At 46.3% G+C, this 22765-nt stretch overlaps 1 protein-coding gene across 5 annotated transcripts in view; it reads left to right on the forward strand.

Annotated features, from left to right (window-relative positions):
• KALRN (kalirin RhoGEF kinase) overlaps nucleotides 1-22765 on the forward strand; it is an 837912-nt gene that overhangs the window by 542828 nt on the left and 272319 nt on the right. For all 5 annotated transcript variants that reach the window (XM_060262792.1, XM_060262795.1, XM_060262793.1 and 2 more), the window contains exons 24-26: nucleotides 3076-3142; nucleotides 4234-4343; nucleotides 7534-7603. In XM_060262792.1, the coding sequence (XP_060118775.1) occupies nucleotides 3076-3142; nucleotides 4234-4343; nucleotides 7534-7603 (247 nt within the window). The remainder of the gene's footprint in view (nucleotides 1-3075; nucleotides 3143-4233; nucleotides 4344-7533; nucleotides 7604-22765) is intronic.

Below are 22765 nucleotides of genomic sequence, written 5' to 3' on the forward strand. Positions count from 1 at the left end.
ATTTCTGATTAATTAAAAGCATAAGTGCGTGGGGGGGAGGGAGGGGCAGGCTTGAATTTGTATCTCTTTCACACGAAGCAGCCGCAAAGCCCCCTGTCTGTGTGATGGAGAGGAGAGAGGCAAGAGGCAGGAAGCAAATAGCCTCTGAGGGAGCTGGGAATAGCATGGACCAGCTCTCCTTGGAGATGAGCCTTACAGGATTGAGATAAACTTCATCAGCTAGTCAGATCTTTGTTGCACAAGAACTGTAGTTGTCTTGTCATCATAGTTGGTCAGCTATGATTTAATCATGGATTAATTATTTTTGTATATTTCATTACATGGGAGTTTAATTCATGATTAAATATTAGTGAATTTTGGATAATTTTTGGTGATGTTTGGTCTTCTATAGATTACATTAATACACACCAAGATTTTTGAAAATAAGCATTTTTAAAAAAATTAATTGTCACACATCATATGTACATGTGTGCTTTGTGGCACAGTGTGCTGTCTTAATATTTTTCTCCTTTGTCACAACATCTTTTGCAGCTTCTGGAGCCTTCCTGGCTCCACAGAAGCCCTCAGCCTCCTCATCTGTTTGCTGCTGCTGCTCCTCCTCCATCATTTCCCCAAATGCCAGACTTTTAAGTCTTGTGATCAGACAGCTGAGACTTGTTCTCATGCTTGCAGCTGCTGTTGTGCTTCACTCCTGCTACCTTGCCAGCCGTATCACCCTCCTTCTGCAGACTTCTGACTTCCCTTTATGCTGTTTTTGAGGTCCTCTGTCCCCCAGAAGCCAGATTTGGGGGGCATTTGCAACTGCAGTGGGGAGAAGAAGAGAGAAAGTCACATTCTGCTGATGGAAATCTGCTTCCACCAGCAGAAATGTTCAGTGAATCCAAGCCACTGTTTGTTTAACAAGATGAAAATCACCGTTTATACTGCAGTGGGTTTAACTGATTTTTTACTTATTCTTGGTCCCAAACATGTTACAGTTTATGGAATGCCAAGCACGTCTTTGAATCACAAGAGACCTACAATGCCCAGAGCTTTAAACGTAACACAGTGGTTGTTTTCGCACTCACCTCCAGCCGGCGCGACCCCCCTCTTCACCGCGCAGGATCTGCGCGGATTTCGCACTAAATGCCGCGGAGCAGCCTTTTGCGCTGGAAACTCCCGTCGCAAAAGCCGCTCAAACATAAACCGCCAAAAAGCAGTTCCCGTTTCAGCGGCTTTTGCGAAGGGAGTTTCCGGAGCAAAAGGCTGCTCCGCGGCATTTAGTGCGAAATCCGCGCAGATCCTGCGCGGTGAAGAGGGGGGTCGCGCCGGCTGGAGGTGAGTGCGAAAATGACCAGTGTCTTTTTAAATGTTCATTAATCAGTAGGAAATAATGTGGCTTGAGGGGAGAAGTGTTTATGCAAGTTAGCAGAAAGGTCTGGCTTTCATAGTGGTGCAAGCAGGGCTTTTTTGTAGGAAAAAACCAGCAGGAACTCATTTGCATATTAGGCCACACCCCAGATAAAGATCTCCCCCAGGACTTCCAAAAGATTCACTATGGTTTCACACAGGGCTTTTTTGTAGAAGAAGCCCAGCAGGAACTCATTTGCATATTAGATCACACACCCTGACACCAAGCCAGCTAGAACTGCATTCCTGTGCGTTCCTGCTCAAAAATAAGCCCTGACTGCAAGTATATATTTAAATGTATTTAGATGTGGCTCTTACTGCCTCTACTTTCCTTTATCTTTCCTCTTTCTCCCGCATCAGGGTGAGGCTTCATAACTTAGGACACATAGCAGACATTGGATAGGCGAGTACTGTACTATAATGATGAGTTTGCATTACAAAACTCCAGAGTCAAAGATATATGTGGAAATTGCTGGCTGAGGTCATTGGCTTCAGAATGGAAGTACAAACTTGGCATTCTTGAAAATACCCCTTCCCTCCACAAAATCTTTCTCTCTCTCTCTCTCTTTGCAAGATTGGGTGCTTACCAACCATGCAGCATGTGCTTTGGTTTTTCTTTGAGTCTACTTATTTCCCAGGAAATGGTATTTCTTCCTTTTGATCAGATTCCTGAAAGAATCCACAGAGAGCTCCCAGTCAATCACGTTTAGAGGCAAACTGCAGAGAGCCAGTAATGCCCTTCCCTCTCTCTTTTGTGGGAGAGGATCTCTTTTTTAATTTAAAGGTACAATGCCTGAGGGTACCTTGCTCAGGGTCCTGTAGAATTAAACCCCTCAGTCCAGTTTGTTCAAAACTTGGTGGGTTCTTAGTGGACAGGCAGCACTAGCTGCATTGCAAATTTGGTGTCATTTGTTGGAAAACAGCTACTCCGCCCCTCCCCCCAATCCCCATAGGGAATAATTGCAGAGCTGCTATTCTCTTCCCCTCCTTTCTTTGTCACTGTGCAAAGAAACAAACAATAGACCATACCACTGAAGGATGACGAAGACAAAGTTATCAGTAGAAAGGTTTTTTTTAAATGACATCATTCACTGTAAGAGTAAGAACATGAATGCTGACAGTGATTTTGTTTTACATTGGTGGCCAGCACCATTTCCCACAAGTAGGAATCAGTAAAGATAAGTGTACTTTCACTTAGAGATGCCTGCTTTGGACCCCAGGGTCCAGTTTGCTTGATACTTGGAGGAGGGGGGGATCAGATTAGAGGAAGGACTATGTTCTGTGCAAACTGGCACCATTATCTTTATAAAGATCTCTCCCAGGACTTCCAAAAGAGTCCCATCAAAAGTAATGGTCCTGAACCTCCAGAACCCGAACAAACCACAGCGATTTGAATCCTGAACCAATAATGGCCTACACAAACAATTATGACGTAATTTTCCTACCATAACCCCAGATATGAAATGATAACAAAAATTTGTCAGCACACATTTTTAGTTGTAATATGTGAAATGGTTTTCTGTCTGTAATCATTGTATTACTTTCCTTATGTATAAACATACATATGGTTGTCCTACATAGCATTTCTTCTCTTAGTAATATTATAGATGTTTAAGCAAAGAAAGTTAATACTTTGTACAGGTAAATTTTATATGCACATTTACTTAAAGGCCTCTCTTCTCTTAGATTCATCATGGCTGAACTGCTTCAGACTGAAAAGGCATATGTCAGGGATTTACATGAGTGTTTAGAGGTATGTTGCCTAATGTAAGGAGTGGATTATCCTTCAAATGTACTTCTCATGCTCAGAAGTAATTTTAAAACTTCTTGTAAATTCCTGTGGTTTAACTAGTAGTTTAGACCTTAAAACAATTAAGCATGTGGTAGCATGGCCTTTGGTTCCAGGAGAATGTGAACTGGTCAGGACATTACAACATGTGAGGCCCATTGTGGAAATTATCTGTGCTGTTGAAGCTACCATCGTTCCCTGGCATCCAATGGTGAATGATCTAGTACACGCTGTATATACCCAAAGAATCTACAGGCGCACAAGCGTATTACATTCCACATAAGCAAAATGGAATGGATGTAGGTGAGGTTTGTGTATTACATTTTTAGAAGGTATGGGTGAATTTGAGAGAACCCTGGAGCTGTTGTGCCTAGGACAAAAGAATAACACTCTGGCTAGACCTCAGAAAAAAAGCAATGTGTGGCAAAACAAAACACGCATAGACACTGAACAAGTGACCTCACTTGACCGTTGTCTAAAGCTCTTTTTTGAGCAGCTCAATGAAGAATTTAGTAAAATAGTTCAGTATGCAAATTTTGTTTGCTTGTTTTGCTTAAAAAGATAAAGATAGTTCTCTGTGTAAGCACCAGTCGTTTTCGACTCTGGGGTGACGTTGCTTTCACGTTTTCACGGCAGACTTTTTACAGGGTGGTTTGCCATTCCCCAATCATCTACGCTTCCCACCCCCCACCCCCGCCCCCACCCCCCAGCAAGCTGGGTACTCATTTTACCGACCTCGGACGGAGGGAAGTCTGAGTCAACCTGGAGCCGGCTACCTGAACCAGCTTCTGCTGGGATTGAACTCAGGTCGTGAGCAGAGAGTTTTGACTGCAGTCCTGCAGCTTTCCCACTCTCTGCCGCTGCTGGCAGGCCTATGTGTCAGCACTTTGGATCTGCTGCGATTTCTCTTGTCCGTCTTTCTTGACCAGTGTGGATTATTTTTTATTTAAACTCTAGAACCCAACATTTCTCTTGTCACTGTTTTGGAAACAAGACAGGGATGATCTGTTTTTCTGTTGCCCACTCCGTGTTTAAAAACTGTTCTTATCTTTCAGACATACCATTGGGAGATGACAAGTGGAGTGGAGGAGATACCCCCAGGGATTCTTAACAAAGAGCACATAATTTTTGGAAACATCCAGGAGATTTATGACTTTCATAACAAGTACATTTTCTTGACTATTTTGGAAAGGTTGACATATAGAAGCACATCCTGTTCTTTGGAACAGGCCAGTCATGTTCGGGGTTAAGCCTGGCTCTGTTGCTCTACCTGAGGTTTCTGGAATAAATAAATACAAGGACAAAAAATGCAAGAAAACATAGGAGCAAGGTCTGCAAACCAGGCCAGAGTTCACTTCAAGGTAGGGTTGCCAATCCCCAGGTGGGGGCAGGGGATCCCGATTTGGATGCCCTCCCCCCACTTCAGGGTCATCAGAAAGCTGCGGGGGGTGGGGAGAGAGAATTGTCTGCTGGGCACTCCATTATTCTCTCTGGAGACCGATTCCCATAGGGTATAATGGAGAATTGATCTGTTGGTATCTGGGGCTCAGGGTGTGTGTGTGTTTTGAGATAGAGGCACCAGATTTTCAGCATAGCATCCAATGTATCTCCTCAAAACACCATTCAGGTTTCAAAAGGATTGGACCAGTTCTATGAGCCCCAAAATAAAAAGATGCCGCTATCCTTCATTATTTCTAATGGAGGGAAAGCATTTAAAAAGTGTGTGGTCCCTTTAAATGTGATGACGAGAACTCCCTTTGCAGTTCAGTTGTGCTTGTCACACCCTTGCTCTTGGCTCCACCCCAATGTTTCCTGGCTCCACCCCAAAGTCCCCAGTTATTTCTTGAATTAGACCAGGCAACTCTAGTCCAAGGGTCAGGGTAAGAGGGCCAAGGGTCCAGTTCCAAGAGCATAAGAATGTAAGAGAAGCCATGTTAGATCAGGCCAATGACCCATCCAGTCCAAACACTCTGTGCCACACAGTGGCCAAAAAACCAGGTGCCATCTGGAAGTCCATCAATGGGGCCAGGACACTAGAAGCACTCCCACTATGCCCCCCAAGCACCAAGAATACAGAGCATCACTGCCCCAGACAATATGCTGTGGCTAATAGCCACTGATGGACCTCTGCGCCATATGTTTATCCAAAGCTTAACCAAGGCTTGGAAACAGGTGCAGGATACAGCAGTCTGGGTCCCAGGCTTTGGAAACAAGCACATTTTAGACAAGGCATTAGAGTATAGCTCTGTCTGCTAAGCAGGTCAGCACACAGTTGGGTGCTGACCCTTACTAAGCGTATTCCTTTTATCTGCCTCTTTTGCTGACATCACCTGAGGCCCAGGTGTTGCTCCTTACAGTTGTGTTCACCTTTCTACACATGCAGATCTTTTACTGTTCCCCTGTCAGCCTGTCAATCCTGGTCCTGAAAGGACTCTGCTTTAGGAATTAATACTGAGAAAAACAGCCAGGCAAGAACTTTGTTGTCTCTCCTGAGCTGCCAAGTGGTCCCTGCTCCTTCTAAACTCTTCTGGCTCAGGTGAGGCTGGTGAGGATGCCAGTGTCTGTGACCTCTCTTTCCCTGGAAGAACGAGTAGGCCGGCTGTGACTGGAAAGCATTCTCGCTTCCCAGTGCTTCCCCCATTGGGTCTGCTACTTGATCTGACTGCTTAGGTGGGGATCCCATCAGAATGGGCCCTGATTTTTCCGATTCCTCCCCTGAGGAGGAGGTGGCAGCTGGTTGGCCCATGACAGGGCTGAAGTATGTGGAAGAGAGGAGAATTCTGTGATAGATGTCAGAAAGGTTTCTTTGGGCTAGCCTACATTTCAGGAATATCTAACACTGCCATGAATACTTTCTGGGTATTGGAAATTTGGCCCATCTTACTGTGCTAGGTGTTATAGCCAGGCTTGAAGAGCCACCAGGACAAAGTGGCTTCCCATGCAGATCAGGATTCTATCATTCATCTCTCAGTTAGTAGTTTCCATTTGGTTTAATTTGAAACCTTTATTAAAATGAAAATTTCATCTGCAGTAATGCAACTAGGCAGCAAGGCCTTGCCCCACTTGGATGGTGGGTGGGTGGGAAGACAGCAAGGATGGAAAGGCAATCGCCCAGAGCCTGTTTCTAGAGCCTGTTTTATTTTTCCTCACAACATTCCTTGTTCCTAGCTCTATATGTATTTTGAGTAAAGTATCTTGAACAAAATTTCTGTAGAAATTTCAAAGGAAATTTAAGAAATTTCCATAAAAAGCTAACTTTGCACAATGTGGAGAATCCATGGCTGAATCATCTGACTTTATTTATATTTATTTTAGATAGGGTTTCCAATCCCCAGGTGGGGACAGGGGATCCCCCGGTTTGGAGGCCCTCCCCCCGCTTCAGGGTCGTCAGAAAGCGGGGGGAGGGGGGGAAATGTCTGCTGGGAACTCTGTTATTCCCTATGGAGATTTATTCCCATAGAAAATCATGGAGAATTGCTCTGCGGGTATCTGGGGCAATGGGGGAGCTGTTTTTTGGGGTAGAGGTACCAAATTTTCAGTATAGCATCTAGTGCCTCTCCCCAAAATGCCCCCCAAGTTTCAAAAAGGTTGGACCAGGGGGTCGAATTCTATGAGCCCCAAAAGAAGGTGCCCCTATCCTTCATTATTTCTTATGGAAGGAAGGCATTGAAAAGTGTGCAGTCCCTTTCAACGTGATGGCCAGAACTCCCTTTGGAGTTCAATGATGCTTGTCACAGCCTCGATCTCGGCTCCACCCCTAATGTCCCCTGGCTCCACCCCCAAAGTCCCCAGATATTTCTTGAATTGGACTTGGCAACCCTAATTTTAGATGGCTCTGAGTTTGAATGTACTGTTTGCCTGATCTGAGTTACAAAAGTTGTCATGCAGTTCCAAGTGCTAATAGCATCAGGGAGAAAATTTAGATAAGGGAATAGTGTGTGCCTAGTACTGTTTCTCCAGAAATGTGCTCATTGCCCTGGTCATCTTTAAAAATACAAAAAGATGTTGGGAACCATGCATCTCCTACATTGTGTGTGGTTTGGCCCTGAGACTAATATGATCTTCTCAGGGTGGTTTTCATGTGCTTTTAATCCCCCACCAAAGAAAAGTTCTGAGTGAATTTGGAGGATTATTTTCAGGTGAAATAGATCCAGGAATGATTCGTTATCTGGCACCTGCTTTGGCTAAGTGGAAGAGATGTTTCCTTGACTCATTCAGCTACATACTGTTCCGCAGAGGATGAGAGGGTGTAAACACCAATGCATGAAATGGAAGGAAACGGCATGAATTGGAAGGAGATGAAGGAAAGGATGGCGTATTGTAACTAACTGGAGTTTTTTGTCTTGCTTTTTCAGCATTTTTCTGAAAGAATTAGAAAAATATGAACAACTTCCTGAAGATGTGGGCCATTGCTTTGTCACTTGGGTAATAATCCTTTATGTAACATCATCTGCTAATTGGTATTTTAACCTCTCAAAATGGGGACTGGATAGTTTAAGTGGTCCACGATGATGTGTTAATTGTTATATAGTACTTTCTTGAAGGATATGTGAGCCCTTTGGGGAGTTTTTCTCCAGATGTAAATGTTTAAAACACAGCCATGTAGTTTACAATCCACCACAATTTATAATCCACCATGGTAGTTTGAATCCACCACTTGAGGCCCCTCGCAGGTATCAGGAATCTGAATGTCAAAACAGATCGAGATGGGTTCCCCTGAATAAGAATGGTAGGAACCACTGGAATCCACTGTGATCTCTTTTTTCCTTTTGTTGTTCATTCTGTTCTCCTAAGATCTAGAACTCACCACACTATCCTAAAATCCCTTTCTTCTAGTTTCTATGTTAAATATATGTTGAAGATAGGGCCCCAGTGTAAGAATATGTGGTATCTCAAGCTAAATGCATTATTTATGTAGAGACCTTCAGAAAATCTCAGTTCCTAGTCTATCTAGTTTTTCAAAAATGTTTAAATCTGGCCACCTGTATTGCTGCATGAAGACCAAAATAGCTAATAATGTAATCTTGTGTAGAGTATGCCCATTGTTTTCATCCAGGTTATGCTAACCTAACCCTCTGCATATAATTGTGTTGTCAAACACATTATTCCCATTGAAGTGTTTCAAAATTCTACCTATATCCATATTTGCAGCTATATTTCAGCCTGTAAAACCATGATCCAAAAGTGTTTGTGAACACTTATTCATAGGATTATCATAAGCACTGACAAGGCATACACTGAGATCATGTTCTCCAGTGGTCCTGGGGTGAGTCAGTTTCCACATTTGGGGAAAGCTTCTCCCACTGGACAGGCAGGGTCACTATAATATAGTGAGTTCAAATCATCGAAGAGACGAGGTTGCAGTGTTCATAGCTCTCTTTATTAGCTACAGCATGGTAACAGCTGAACTAGAAGACTGCCTAACTGGGCCAATGGGGCCAACTATATGCAGTCCTGGGTTCCCATGCTAGAACGCCATTGGATCTTTTGAACCAGCAGGAGGCTTCTAGTTGGGCCAGGGCAGCAGGGGTTTGGATCCTACTGCCCATATTTCTAGAGTCCCCAAGCTCAGTCCTCCAGGCTCCAATGAGCCAGGTAGGAACACTGATGAGGAACGTACACGTGAGTCTACATACACAACAGCCACCAAGTCTTTGTCTGGAGTTCCTACAGGGGGAAGGGCTTCTCCCTCATGACCTCCAGGTTTTGGCCCTGCCTTGAGGCAGTTCCCGTGGATGATGCGGCAGAGGGATTCCTTTGTAGCCCACAACATCCGTTCCACTTGGCTGTTCATCGTCGAGTGGAAGGGCACGGATTTGATGTGCTGGATCGAGTTCCATGCACAGAAGTCCTGGAAGTCCCTAGACATAAAAGCAGTCCCATTGTCCAAGATGAGGGTGTCCGGCAAGCCATGCATGGTGAATGCCCTGTAGAGGGCGCCAATGGCCGCCCTGGAGGATGTCGTTGCCACAGGGACTACCTCTAACCACTTAGGGATGAGGAAGAATATCTGTCCCTGGAAAGTCCTGGCAAAGTCCAAATGTTGGCAGGACCAGGGGTTCTGGATGGACTCCCAGTGCTGTAAGGCACACAGGGTGGTGCCAGCCTGGTCTCCTGGCAGAATTGGCACCAGGCAACCCATGACTTGATTGCGTAATCGATTCCCAGCCACCACACACAGCTGCGGGCGACTGCCTTCATCCGTACTATTCCCAGATGAGTCTCATGCAGCATAGTGAGGACTCGCTGACGCAAGGCCGGGGGCATCACCACCCTACTACCCCAAAGGAGGCACCCCTTGTGCACTGAGAGTTCATCCCAGCGAGATGCGTAATTGGCAAAATCTGGGCCATCCAACTGGTGGGCCACCCCCTCCACATCCAATTGAAAACCTGGGAGGGGATAGTGTCTTTGGCCGACATGCAGGCAATGTCCTTGGCAAGCACTGGCCGGTCCGGAAGGGTCTCGAAAAGAAGGATCTGGTGTGCGGGGCTAGGTCAGGGTCTCCCAATGGGAGCGGCAGGCAGTTCAAAGTGTCGGCATGCCCCATCGCCTTTCCTGGCCAGTACTGCAAGAAGTATTGGGACCCCGCCAAGAAGATGGACCAACACAGAACCTGAGGCAAGAGCATCTGGGGCGTCTGGCAGTCAGGGGTGAAGAGGCCGAGCAGCAGCTTGTGGTCTGTCAAGATTGTAAAGGGCCAGCCGTAGAGGTAATCATGAAATTTTTAAAAACCCTGCTACTATGGTTAGGCCTTCTTTATCTATTTGCACATAACTACACTTGGGGGCCTGCAAAGTCCGTGAGTAACAGGCCACCGGAACCTTATGGCCATCCAGCAACTGATGGGCTAAGACAGCACCAACCCATTAGGGAGAAGCGTCGTGAGCCAAGACAACAGGAAGCTGCTCATCGAAGTGTGTCAGTAAGTTGTTTGATGCTAAAAGGTCCTTTACCACCTGGAAAGCGGCAGCTTGCTGGTGGCTCCAGACCCATGGAACCCCTTTGTCCAATAGCCTGGGGAGGGGCTCGGTACTGAGGCCTTGTGGGGGAGGAACAAGTGATAAAAGTTCAGGAGACCAAGGAACGCCTGGAGTTCTGCCTTGTTTGTGAGAGCCGGGGTGTCACAAATGGTCTGGACGTTGTCTTGCGCAGGGTGGATCCCGCTAACGTCCCTGGTGTACCTCAAGAAGTCAATTCAGGGAACTCCCAGGAGGCAACTCTCCCACTTTACCTTCAGGCCCACTGAGTCGAAGCATTGGAGTACTGCATGGAGGCGAACTTGTCCTCATAGGTGGCAGCGATCAGTGCATCGTCAAAGAATGGTTGGATCCCAGGAATACCTTTCAAGAGTCCATTAAGTTCTGGAAAATCCCCAGGGCCATGCTGACCCCGAATTGTAGGCACTTGACTCTGAAAGTGCTGCTGTGTGTGACAATGGTTTGTGCCTCTGCCGTGGCCCCATCTACAGGGAGCTGCTGGTATGCCCAGGCCAGATCTAATTTTCCCAAAATTTTGGTCCCCGCCAGCGAAGCCAAAACATGGCTGACCACAGGGACCAGGTAGGCGTGGTCCTGCAGCACCCTATTAATCGTACACTTGTAGTCCGTGCAGATGCGGATGCTCCTGTTGGGTTTCACTGGGGTAACAATTGAGGTTTGCCACTGTGCACTGGAGACCAGCTGTAAAACCCCTCACACCACGAGGCAACCCAGCTTCCAAATTATTTTTGGTTTTAAAGTGAAGGGGACATGATGGGCCTTCAGCCTTATGGGCTGCATGGTGGGGTTCAGTTGCACGGACGCGAGGGGCCCGGTGTAAGTGCCCAGGGTGCTGTCAAAAATGGAGGGAAACTCCCCACAAATGTGCTGGAAGTCTGTGCCAACTTGGGCCTGGTGGATGCCTGTCATGCATATCCCTAGAGGCTCAAATCACAATGGCCCAACAGGCTTGAGAGGGACCCGGCTATGACTAGAAGGGGCAGGTTTCTCTCAAATTGCCATTTTTGAACCTAAAGAACCCCATCCTGTGCACTGCAACTTCTTGTTTCTGAAACTCTCTCATGACCACTGGGGACGGATGCAGGTGGTGTCCCCCCTTTGGACATAGTTGTTTAAGGGTCTGGGCAGAGATCACTGAGAAGGTGACTCCTGAGTTAATTTCTGTTTTGCAAGGGGCCCCCTCAATGACTACCGTAGTCTTTAGTTTGTCCAGAGAAGGCATGGACAGCTGACATATCTGGTTCTCTGATGCATTGAGGGAGTGTAGCTCCTCAACTCTGGTGGCCATATGGCATCAGCCATGTTGTCTCTGTGCTGCCCCTCCCAACGTGGAACAAGTTGTTTTGGACTGGCAGACCCGCGCCAAGTGACCCATCTTACCATACTGATGGTAGACGGCATCCCTGAATTTGCACAAGCGGTACTCGTGGGGCTTCCCACAGCTGGCGCAAACCCGGGAGGGCAAGGTCTCCATTACAGGAGTTGGCAGGCATCGCTGGGCTGTGTGGTGTAGCTTGAGGGCATCATCATCAGAACCCTCGGACGCTGAGGTGGGAAGCTGGTGGGTGCTGGTTTCAGCGTGACAGCTCTTCTCTGCCTTCTCAGCCATGGTGGCAATCTTCAGGGCCTTCTGGAGCATTGGATCATCTATTTTGGCTATTTTTTCTGGCAGGGCTCCTCCTCACACAGGCCATGAGTGAAGCGGTCGAGCAGGACCTCTTCCAGATGCGCAGTGTTCCCTTTTACTCCGAACTCGCGCAGGGCATTCGGCTGCTGGTGCCAATCATAAAATTGTAGCCATTGGGTCACCCTGGTCGGCTGTGGGGAAAAGTGGTCAGTCAGCATGGTGATAATCTGTCGGTCGGTGGAGGTCTCAACCATTGCTGGTGCGACCAGGCTCTCCACTAGCGTTAGGGTGGTGATGCCACAGGAACTCAGCAGCAGGGCCTTCTTCATCTTCTGATCTTCAGCACCATCCTTTTGGGCAAAAAGGTAGTATTTGAGGCACTTAGCCCATGTCTCCCAGAGCTTGAAGTGAGCTGGATCGAACTCAGGCAACAATCCTGAAGCGGTAGCCATTCCAATCTGCGGTAGCGATGTGATTCGTGAGACTGGTACACAGAGGACAGTGGTGCACGATGTGGTGCCAGTTGCTGGGGCTCGCTCAACAGGATCCCATCCTCGTTACCACTATAATATAGTACAGGGGTGGGGAACCTTTTCTCTGCCAAGGGCCTTTTGGATATTTACAACATCATTGGCAGGCCATACAAAATTATCAACTTAAAAAACAGTGCTTTGTTGAGGGAGACTGATTCAGGCTGGCAAAATTAATGCAAATAATTGTTTTTCTATTTGAAGTCATATGGGGAGAGCCTAATTCAGCACACATACGCACACACACACCAGCCCTCCACCCTAAGTAAATGCCTAGGTCCAGGCATATTAGGCCACATCCTCTAATATTAGCTTATTAGGTCACACACTCATTAGCACATTAGGCCATACCATCTGGGATAATCATGTGCAAACTGAATTGGTGGTAGCTGGCTCCCCCCCCCCCGCCACCCCTCCCTTCCTCCCTTCATGTGAAAAATGCAGCTGCTCCCAGCAGACCTTTAAAGGCACATACATACCCCAGCAGCAGTCCTTCACAATGCCCACCACTCAGGTTCCACAGAGAGAGGAAGGAAGGAAGGAAGGAAGGAAGGAAGGAAGGAAGGAAGGAAGGAAGGAAGGAAGGAAGGAAGGAAGGAAGGAAGGAAGGAAGGAAGGAAGGAAGGAAGGAAAATAAAGAAATGGGGAGAAGAAAGGAAAATGAAATGGAGGGAAGAGAAAGAAAGGGAAATAAAGAAATGGGGGAAGAAAGGATAAAGGAAAAAAAGAAATAGGGGAAAGAAGGAAGAAGAAAGGGAAATAAGGAAAGGGGGAATTAAAAGAAACAAAGAAGTGGGGGGAAGAAATGGAAAGAAAGGGAAATAAAGAAATGAGGGGGAAACTTACCTGAACTGTGACAGTGACTTTTCAAGGCCCTGCAGCGATCCTGGCCAGCCAGCCAGGCCCCAGGGAAGCCGCAGTGTGGCTAAGCTCATGATCCCTGCCAGCCAGCTGGGCCCTGGGGAGGCCACCATGTGGCTCGGCTCAGCCCCGCAATCCCTGACGTTCCCCACCCCTGATATAGTAGGTTCAAAGCATCGAAGAGACGAGGTTACAGTGATCATAGCTCTCTTTATTAGTTACAGCATGGTAACAGCTGAACTAGAACTGGAAGACTGCCTAACTGGGCCATCGGGGCCAACTATATACAGTCCTGGGTTCCCGCTCTAGAATGCCATTGGATTGTTTGAACCAGCAGGGGACTTCTGGTTGGGCCAGGGTAGCAGGGATTTGGATCCTACTGCCCATAGTTCTAGAGTCCCCAAGCTCAGTCCTCCAGGCTCCAATGAGCCAGGCAGGAACACTGATGAGGAACGTACACGTGAGTCTACGTACACAACAGCCACCAAGTCTTTTTCTGGAGTTCCTACAGGGGGAAGGGCTTCTCCCTCATGACCTCCAGTTTTTGGCCCTGCCTTGAGGCAGTAGGGTGCCATTTGCCATGCTCCAACAGAGCACAGTAATTTTTTTTTTTTACTTTCTCTCTTCTCCCCCTCTGTTGAAGGAGACCTTGGGTGGCCAGACTCGTACCTATCACCTGGAGGATCGGCAGGATAGGGAAGGGCTTTGTTCTCCCCTCTCTCCAAGACGCATGGGAGCAGGAAAGATGCCACCAGAGCACAGAGCCACCCGAGAGCTGAAAGCAGTATCTCCTCAAGTAGGGACTGGCCAGCAGAGTGTTCCTTTGCCAGGAACTACTAGGAGTGTTGAAATCCAGGCCTGAGCCCCAGGTGATGAGGGAGGACTCTCCAGTGTGACTCAGAGGCAGCCTGAGCCCTGGTTTGAGGCTTCTCAGAATGCCTCAGCTTGCAGCCTGATCCCCAGGTCAACAGAACAGCTCTGGCCTGCCCATGTGCAGATGGGGGAAGCTCACTGCAGCTTGGAGTCAGCAGGAAGGACTACTCAGTGCAGCCTCACAACCTGAGTCCAAGACAACTTGGTGGACTGACTTTCCCATTCCCCACTCACCCGGTGCCGTGCAGTGCTTTGGCCTGCAGCCCCAGGGTGGCATGTTGGGCTTGACCTTAGCTGGCACAGCAGCGAAACCCCAGGCGTGGCTTGGTTGCAAGGCCTGGAGCCCCAAGAGTGAGAGAGAGAGAGTCAACAGACCTCCAGATGGCCTTCTGAATCCTGGTAAGAGCAGCAGGACATGGCAACATGGGTGGGTTTGGGCAAGTCCCCACCCCAACAAGGCCCAGCTCCCAGCCTGGAGCCTCCCTTCCCTCCCAAGATGGGCATTCCACACAGGGACTCTCAGAACACTGATTTGCTTGGCAGCTCAGACCTGGACCTTTCAAGGGTCAATGCTCAGGACAACCTCCTCATCTGGCTCAGAAGTCAGATGCAGAGGGAGATGCATAAAGAAACCAGAGTATGGTTTCACAAGTCCTGCCTGCCACCAGGGAGTCGTCTAGGGGCAGGGGTGGGAGATTCCCAACTAACAGTGCATCAGAAGCAGGGATGTGGGTAAGTGCTCACACTCCCCCTGCTCATCAAAGGAAGATGGCTGGACTACCCTAGATCAGACAGGGAGTCTAGTACCCCCTGGAATCTGGGGATGAGGACTCAGACAGCTCAGAGCTCTCTGAGCAGAAGGAGGAGCGGGAGCTATCTGAGGAGGAGGAGCCCATGCAGAATAGGCTCTTCCCACAGAAGGTATTCCACAAGATTTTGCCCATGTCCCAATCGATACGTTCCTGATAAGATGCTGAAAGACAAATCAATACATTTGTCTAGAATGGCAAAAACCAAGAGTCAGATTTAAAGTGCTTCAGGATGAAAAAAAAAAGAGGAGGCCACACTGCATCTGATTTTAAACTGTACTATCAAGCAGCTGGCCTGGTGTGGATTTCTGAAGGAAAGACTGATGAAATTGGAAACAAGATTTGACTGAAGGGCTACACAGCTATCTCTGGATAAAACTAACCGGAAAATCCCCCCAAAAAGTAATGAAGGGCCATGTAATTAACGTTAGTCTATTGAAAATTTTGTGGTCTTTAAAAACAAGAATTAGCCCACCAGTTGCAATTATAACAGGGGTGGCCAAAACGTGGCTCGGGAGCCACATGTAGCTCTTTCACACATATTGTGTGGCTCTTGGAGACCCTACCGCATTTGTCTCTTTAAATCACTTTGCCATGCCAAGCCAGCCAGTGGCTTGGAGAATGCATTTCTTTCCACCTCTCCCTCCCTCTCCTCTCCCCCATTTTCTTTCTTTCTTTCTTTCTTTCTTTCTTTCTTTCTTTCTTTCTTTCTTTCTTTCTTTCTTTCTTTCTTTCTTTCTTTCTTTCTTTCTTTCTTTCTTTCTTTCTTTCTTTCTTTCTTTCTTCCTTCCTTCCTTCCTTTCCTTCCTTCCTTCCTTCCTTCCTTCCTTCCTTCCTTCCTTCCTTCCTTCCAACATCTGACATTAATGTCTTGTGGCTCTCAAACATTTGACATTTATTCTATATGGCTCTTATGTTAAGCAAGTTTGGCCACTCCTGAATTATAAGGTCACCAATAGATGCATATTTTGACAAACCTGTAAGAAAGAACTCTGATTTTATAATATACCAAGACATGACCAATTTTCAAGGTGAAATTAAATCACAATTAATGAAGAAGGAAAAAAGATACAATGGCTAAGTTATCTTCAACTTGCATCAAGGCTTAAAAAAGCAATGCATGCAGAAAGAGATAAACTAAGGGACTTGATGGGATTTCGTCTTGTGAGCCGCCCTGAGCCTGCTTCGGTGGGGAGGGTGGGATATAAATCTAATAAATCAAATCAAAATTTGAAAACATAATAATGAATAAAAAGGAAGCATCTTTTAGGTCACTTTTATAAACTTTTACTTCAATATGATACAGAAACAGAACAGGTTAATACATGTATGGTGAAGTGGATGCAGAATTTTTGATGGAGATGTTTCGCTTCAGCAATGGGAAAGCTTATGGATGAAAGATATAAAGTTTACAGCAAATCATGCACTTGGAGAAAATTGTTTTACGGTTGGTATATTACTCCAAATGATATTGAGATGATGGATAAAAATGATAAAGGAAAGTGCTGGAAATGTAAAGAGATGGATGGTACTTTTTACCATTTGTGGGGGTCCTGCAAAAATACCAACGAATTTTGGATAGAAATACATATTGAACTGCAGAAAATCTTGAACATAAAATTTCCCATGAAACTTCAGACTGTGCTATTAGGAATTTTTCCATCTAATATAAATAGATCAGAATATGAGCTGTTTAGAAATATTCTGTGGTACCACTAGTATTTGCAACCAAGTGAAAGTCTGAGGTTTGCCTCAATCTTGAAAACTGGAGAGACAAAAGGGAAGAATATGCTGTTATGATGAAAATAATGAACCATATAAATAAAAAGCCTATCATCAAATTTGAGAATAAGTGGAGAGCTTTTTATAATTACTACAAGCAAACAACATAGATTAGATAAAGCTGTAAGAGAAGTTATAAAGAAATTTAAATTGATTAATACTCAAAATTATATAATCACATATTGTAGTTATTCTCATTAATGTTTATAGTTACATATTTACTAGTCATTATACGATGGTATAAATCTTATTTAAAGATAAGAAAAATGTGTTTTCATTCTTTTTTTGTCTTCTGTTCCTTGCTAGTATGCTTTCTTACCTAGCCCTATTGATAGGAAATAATGGAAATATATCATATGAAAGTATTGATTATTTTTCCACATTCTGATTTGTCATGCTGTTTTTTCATGTTTTGTAATCTCATGATATACAGTGTCCTTAAAATGAGTTTAACAAATGATGTTTTATGCTCCTTATTTTCCCTTTTTATTCTGTATCCCTTTAAATGGTAAAAATTGAGATACGGAGTGGAGGGCAGGATATAAATCTAATTTCTTCTTATATATCTATATCTAAAGTAAAAGTAGTCCCCTGTGCAAGTACCAGTCGTTTTTGAGTCTGGGGTGACTTTGCTTTCACAACGTTTTCACGGCAGACTTTTTACAGTGTGCTTTGCCATTGCCTTCCCCAGTCATCTTCACTTTCCCCCTCAGCAAGCTGAGTACTCATTTTACCGACCTCGGAAGGATGGAAGGCTGAGTCAAACTGAGCCGGCTACCTGAAACCAGCTTCCACTGGGATCGAACTCAGGTTGTGAGCAGAGAGTTCGTAAAGCTGTAGTACTGCAGTCTGAACTCTCTGCTCACGGCCTGAGTTCGATCCCAGCGGAAGCTGGTTCAGGTAGCCAGCCCGAGGTCAGTAAAATGAGTACTCAGCTTGCTGGGGCGAAAGTGTAGATGACTGGGGAAGGCAATGGCAAACCACCCCGTAAAAAAGTCTGCCGTGAAAACGTTGTGCATAGGGGACTACCTTTTTACCTTTATATCTATATCTAGCTAGGATAGATAGACAGACAGACAGACAGATAGATAGATATTGTCCAAGGTCCTGTGAATTCTGGAAACCTCAAGGGCAACAGGGACCAGGAAGATGTTAATGCTAACAATCCAGAAGACTCTTCCAGGGTTTTTCAACCCAAAAGGAACTCCCTGCTTGAGATTCCTTTCCTGGCAGCATTTAATAGGGTGGTAAGGGCCGAATGGGAAACTCCAGCCAAACCCAAGGTTTACTACTGCATCATTGCTAAGCTCTATTTCTTGGTGCCAGAGGCTGCAGGGCTCCCTGTGGTGGGTGACCGCATATCCAGCCTCTGTTCAAACTTCATTCTGCTTGCAGATGCCTAAGGGCTGCCCATGTGATAGAAGGATTGAGCAGTTGCTGTGGAAGGACTGTGAAGCAGCTGCTACATCCCTCAGGGCCTTCACTGCCAGCTCCCTGTTCTCCAGAGCGGCTTATGCCTGGGCCTCAAATCTGAGCCAATACAAACAAGCCCTATGACATACCGGCTAATGCATTTAGTGAAACTTTTATTGAGAATACTTTTATCAAGAATCTTACAAATCTTTTGTCACGTTATAAAGAAGTACAACCTTGCAATATTGCAAAGAAAAGTCCATCCCGATGAATGCCCAGATACATGACCCCATGTTTGTTGGTTTTTCTGCATGTATTGGGGATATTGGCACAAAGTAGGAACATATGAATTACAGAATTGTATTTGAACTGAACCTATCTGTAGCAATTTGAAAAGACACATGGGCAGGGTCCAAACCGCCGGCTTGGGATGGCATCGTGCTGATTCAGAAGGGAGCCAGCACAAACAAAAGCACCCTGGGACAGCCAGACGGTGCATAGCCCACTGCTGGGACAGGGGTGGGTGGCACACACCTTGGAGGAGCATCCACAGCACTCAGGCACTGGAACCGCCACATCTCTGTTGCTCCCTGGCCATTCAGGTGGCTGGAAAGGTGCCTTAGAAGTGCTCCTCTGATTTGCTACCACTTCAGAAGTGGTAGCATATTGGAAAGCACAAATGATGGTGTCAGACGAGGTAAGGACGGGAACAGGATGGGAGCTAGATGTGTGCATTTGGACCCACTTTTTAATCTGCCTAGGTTAGGGTTCTCAAGTCCAACTCAAGAAATATCTGGGGACATTGGGGGTGGAGCCAGGAGACTTTGGGGGTGGAGCCAGGAGACATAGGGGCGGAGCCATGAACAAGGGTGTGACAAGCATGATTGAACTCCAAGGGAGTTCTGGCCATCACATTTAAAGGGACTGCACACCTTTTTAAATGACTTCCTTCCATAGGAAATAATGAAGGATAGGGGCACCTTCTTTTGGGGCTCATAGAATTGGACCCCATGGTCCAATCATTTTGAAACTTGGGGGATACTTTGGGGAGAGTCACTAGATACTATACTGAAAATTTGGTGCCTCTACCTCAAAAAACAGCACCCCCAGATCCCCCGAAACCTCCAGATCAATTCCCGTTATACCCAATGAGAATCGATCTCCACATAGAGAATAATGAAGTGCCCAGCAGACTCCCCCCCCCCCATTTCTGGCAACACTGAAGGGGGATTGGCCTCTCTACTCACAAGTTGCTGCCAACTTCTTCAAAGTAACACAGACACCCCATCCCAAGAGGAAGCCTTTCAATCAGCGACTGAAGCCTCCGGAGGTAGAAACGCACATGGTCCTCTGGGGGCAGAGCTCTCCCCCCCGCACTGGCCAGACTCCCCGAGGAGATGCCTGTGGTAGCCGGAGAGGACGCAAGGACTACGAGTCCCAGCATGCACCTCACGAAGGGAGGCCAGACTGGAGCGAATAGCAGGCTGCCGGTGGGTGGGTCTTTGTGACCTGGAGGAAGGGAGAACCCTGAAGCCTGCGAGGGAGGGAGGCAGCCAGGGAAAGAGACACGGCACCGTTTCCCCATCCCCACCCCCGCTTCCAGATTTTTGGAGAGCGGGGGAGGAGGTTGCTAATCCAGGGGTCCCCCGGCAGGGCGGAGGTTTGGGAAGCCTAGCCTGGGTCCCATCCCTGTGCTAGCTTGAACTGCCAGTTCGGATTCAGCCATGTAGAAACAATTTTGTACACCACCCCTTCAAAGAGTTTTTAATGCTGGTAATTATCAAATCATACCTGGAATCACTTAAGCATTTTATGGAACAACCTTGTTAGAAGTGATTTTCCCAATTAGGATTAGCTCCTGGGTCATAGTAAAAAAAAAATCAAGAAATCAATGAGGTTAGTAAAGTTTTAGCTATAATAAAGAAGATTCATAAATGATGTTCCATTAGATCCTCTGGGAAGCAATAAATTTCAGGTATGATCTCAAAATGTTCTAAAAACTTTATTCATACAGTATTGAAGGGGATGGTTTTGAAGTTATTTAGCAGATGTAAGAAATACAGCCCAATTAATTTCTGAAAAGTATATATACATAGTTAAAGTTCATTTAAGTGGAAGTATCTTACATAGCTTTCAGCCCACAACAACTTTGATCAATGGTATATGGTATTCTATACCTTTAAAAAACACGCAGCTGCGTGGAGTTACCTAGAATGGTTTTCTTTAAGTAGAGTAAGCTTTCAAGCTTAAAAATATATGTATATTTATATAATTTATATATTTACTCCCATTCAGCTTTGTGATGTATCTTGTCATAACTACCATGGTTTATTCCAGGATGCTAATTTTGAAGGAAATAATGAGGTTGCAGAGAGCATTTTGCCAACCGATCCAGAAGGCTTTTGCATCTGTTTAGAGAAGTTGCCAAGGATTGCCTTGCTCCCAATGCACACACTGCATTGTACAAGAGGCTGATAATCTTAAAAATATACAGGAATATTCCTGAGAAAGACTTTGATGAAATAAGCCTATATCCAGGTGCTCATTGGGATGAACTTTTCTTTGTAATATTGTAAGGTTGTGCTTTATAATGTGACAAAAGATTTGTAAGATTCTTGATAAAAGTTTTACGAAATGTGTTAGCCAGCATATCACAGTATCTGCTTGTTTGCAGGGCTTTTTTTTCGTAGCAGGAACTCTTGCATATTAGACCACACACCCCTAATGTAGCCAGGATCGTATTTATTTATTTATTGTTTAGATTTTTATCTGGCCCTTCCCTACACGCAGGGCTCAGGGTGTTTTCAGCAAGGCCCTGCCTGATTGTAATGCGTTGCTATCAATGAATGTCTTTAATGAAGCGAAGGTGTGTTGATTGGTGAGGAACTTGCAATACTTGATATTATCCTCCTGGAGCTCACAGTAGGCCCTGTGCTAAGAGCCCTGTAAGCTCTTGGAGGATTGGCTGCATCAGGGGTGTGTGGCTTAATATGCAAAGGTGTTCCTGCTACAAAAAAAGGTCCTGTTTGTTTGTATCTCCTCTACTATGAACTGTGATCCCATGTTTGTTGTTTTTTAGGCCTCAAATCTGGCAGCAGCTGACAGCAACACTTCTAATGAGCTAAAGGACACCCTAAGGAAGATTGCCCTGGTGTCAGCCTTCACTGCAGACACATCTATGGACACCATTCAGCTTTCAGCCAGGTCCATGGCAGTGAGTGCCACTGCCAGACGGAACACCTGGCTCTGGAACTGGGAGGTGGACCCTTCATTCCAGGCAAAGGTGGCTAGAATGCCATTCAAAGGGGCCCAGCTGTTTGAGGAAGGGATGGAGAGATACCTGGTGGAAGACACCTTCCTTTTGTGAGTCCAGACGTACCACAGGCTCATGCCTACACAGACAGGGGATGGGGAAGTGGCAGCCTAGGTGGGCTGGGAGTAATAGTTCCTCCTTCGACAGAGCCAAAGGTCAGCCAACAAAGGGGCACAAGCAGAACCCCCCCAGCCTGACTATCACCACTTCTCACTCCCATTGGGCATAAGAGGGCAATGGAAAGCCACCATGAGCTACAAGTGGGTCTTGAACATGGTGTTAGCAGGTTATTCTCTGGAGTTTTTTTCCCCCTTCCCCCAAACTGCTTTGCACAAGTAACAAGAAATAGTTGCCCAAAAACTGACTGGCTTCTCACTGGGGCAGCCCACTGCCTCCCGGACATAGGGGCAATAGAGCCTGTGCCAGAGGGACAGAAGGCCTCAGGAGCAGTGTCCCCTCTAAGCTGAGTTAGTGTGAGCTAGCTCACAGTTTTTTAGCCTCCAGCTCACACATTTTTGTCTTAGCTCAGGAAGGATAGCCCCAGAGCAAACTAATTTATGCAGTAGCCAAATCGCTTGCTCACAACTTTAATGCCAGTAGTTCACAAAGTAGAATTCTTCCTCATAAGACTCCACGGTTTAGAGCAGGGGTCCTCAAACTTTTTAAATAGGGGGACAGTTCACTGTCCCTCAGATTGTTGGAGGGCCGGACTGCCGTTACTGTACAAGGCCATGGGCCGTCAGTTCTCCGTCTTCTGCATCTCTCTCCCTTCCCCACACCACACACCCCGGCCTGGGAACTCACCTCACCTCGGTATCACCTCACACTCTGTCTCCGCCGCCTCAGCCCAGTGCCGGAAGTGTGCGTTGCTAACGCGAGTTTAGGTCGAATGTCACTTCCGGTCTGATTTTGCCATAACCCGGCGGGCCGCATAAACGTCCTCAGCGGGCCGCATCTGGCCCACGGGCCGTAGTTTGAGGACCCCTGGTTTAGAGGAAGCACTGCTCAAGAGTGGGATGTCAGGGATGTCAGGGCAGTTTTGGACCCTGAATGGTTGAACCTGAGGACAAAAAAAGGAAGTTCTGGATGGAGACTGTGAGGATGATAGTAACAGCCGTGCAAAAAGGAGATATTTTGGTGTCCATAGATCTCTCAGAGGCTTAATTGCACATCCTTATTTGAGAATCCCATCAGAGGTTCATGCATTTCGCTTATGATAGGCTTCGGCTGCCTTTGGGAAGAGGGTGCTACAGCATGCCATTCCAGTCTAGGGACTGCCTCTCCCACCCAGGGAAATACTGCTTTTTAAGGTTCCAAACATGGAGACTGACCCACCCAAGGATCACTGGAGAATGGAGGATTTGTCTCATCATGAATC

Source organism: Heteronotia binoei, chromosome 21 (assembly GCF_032191835.1).
Source record: "Heteronotia binoei isolate CCM8104 ecotype False Entrance Well chromosome 21, APGP_CSIRO_Hbin_v1, whole genome shotgun sequence".
In the NCBI taxonomy this organism is placed as follows: Eukaryota; Metazoa; Chordata; class Lepidosauria; order Squamata; family Gekkonidae; genus Heteronotia; species Heteronotia binoei.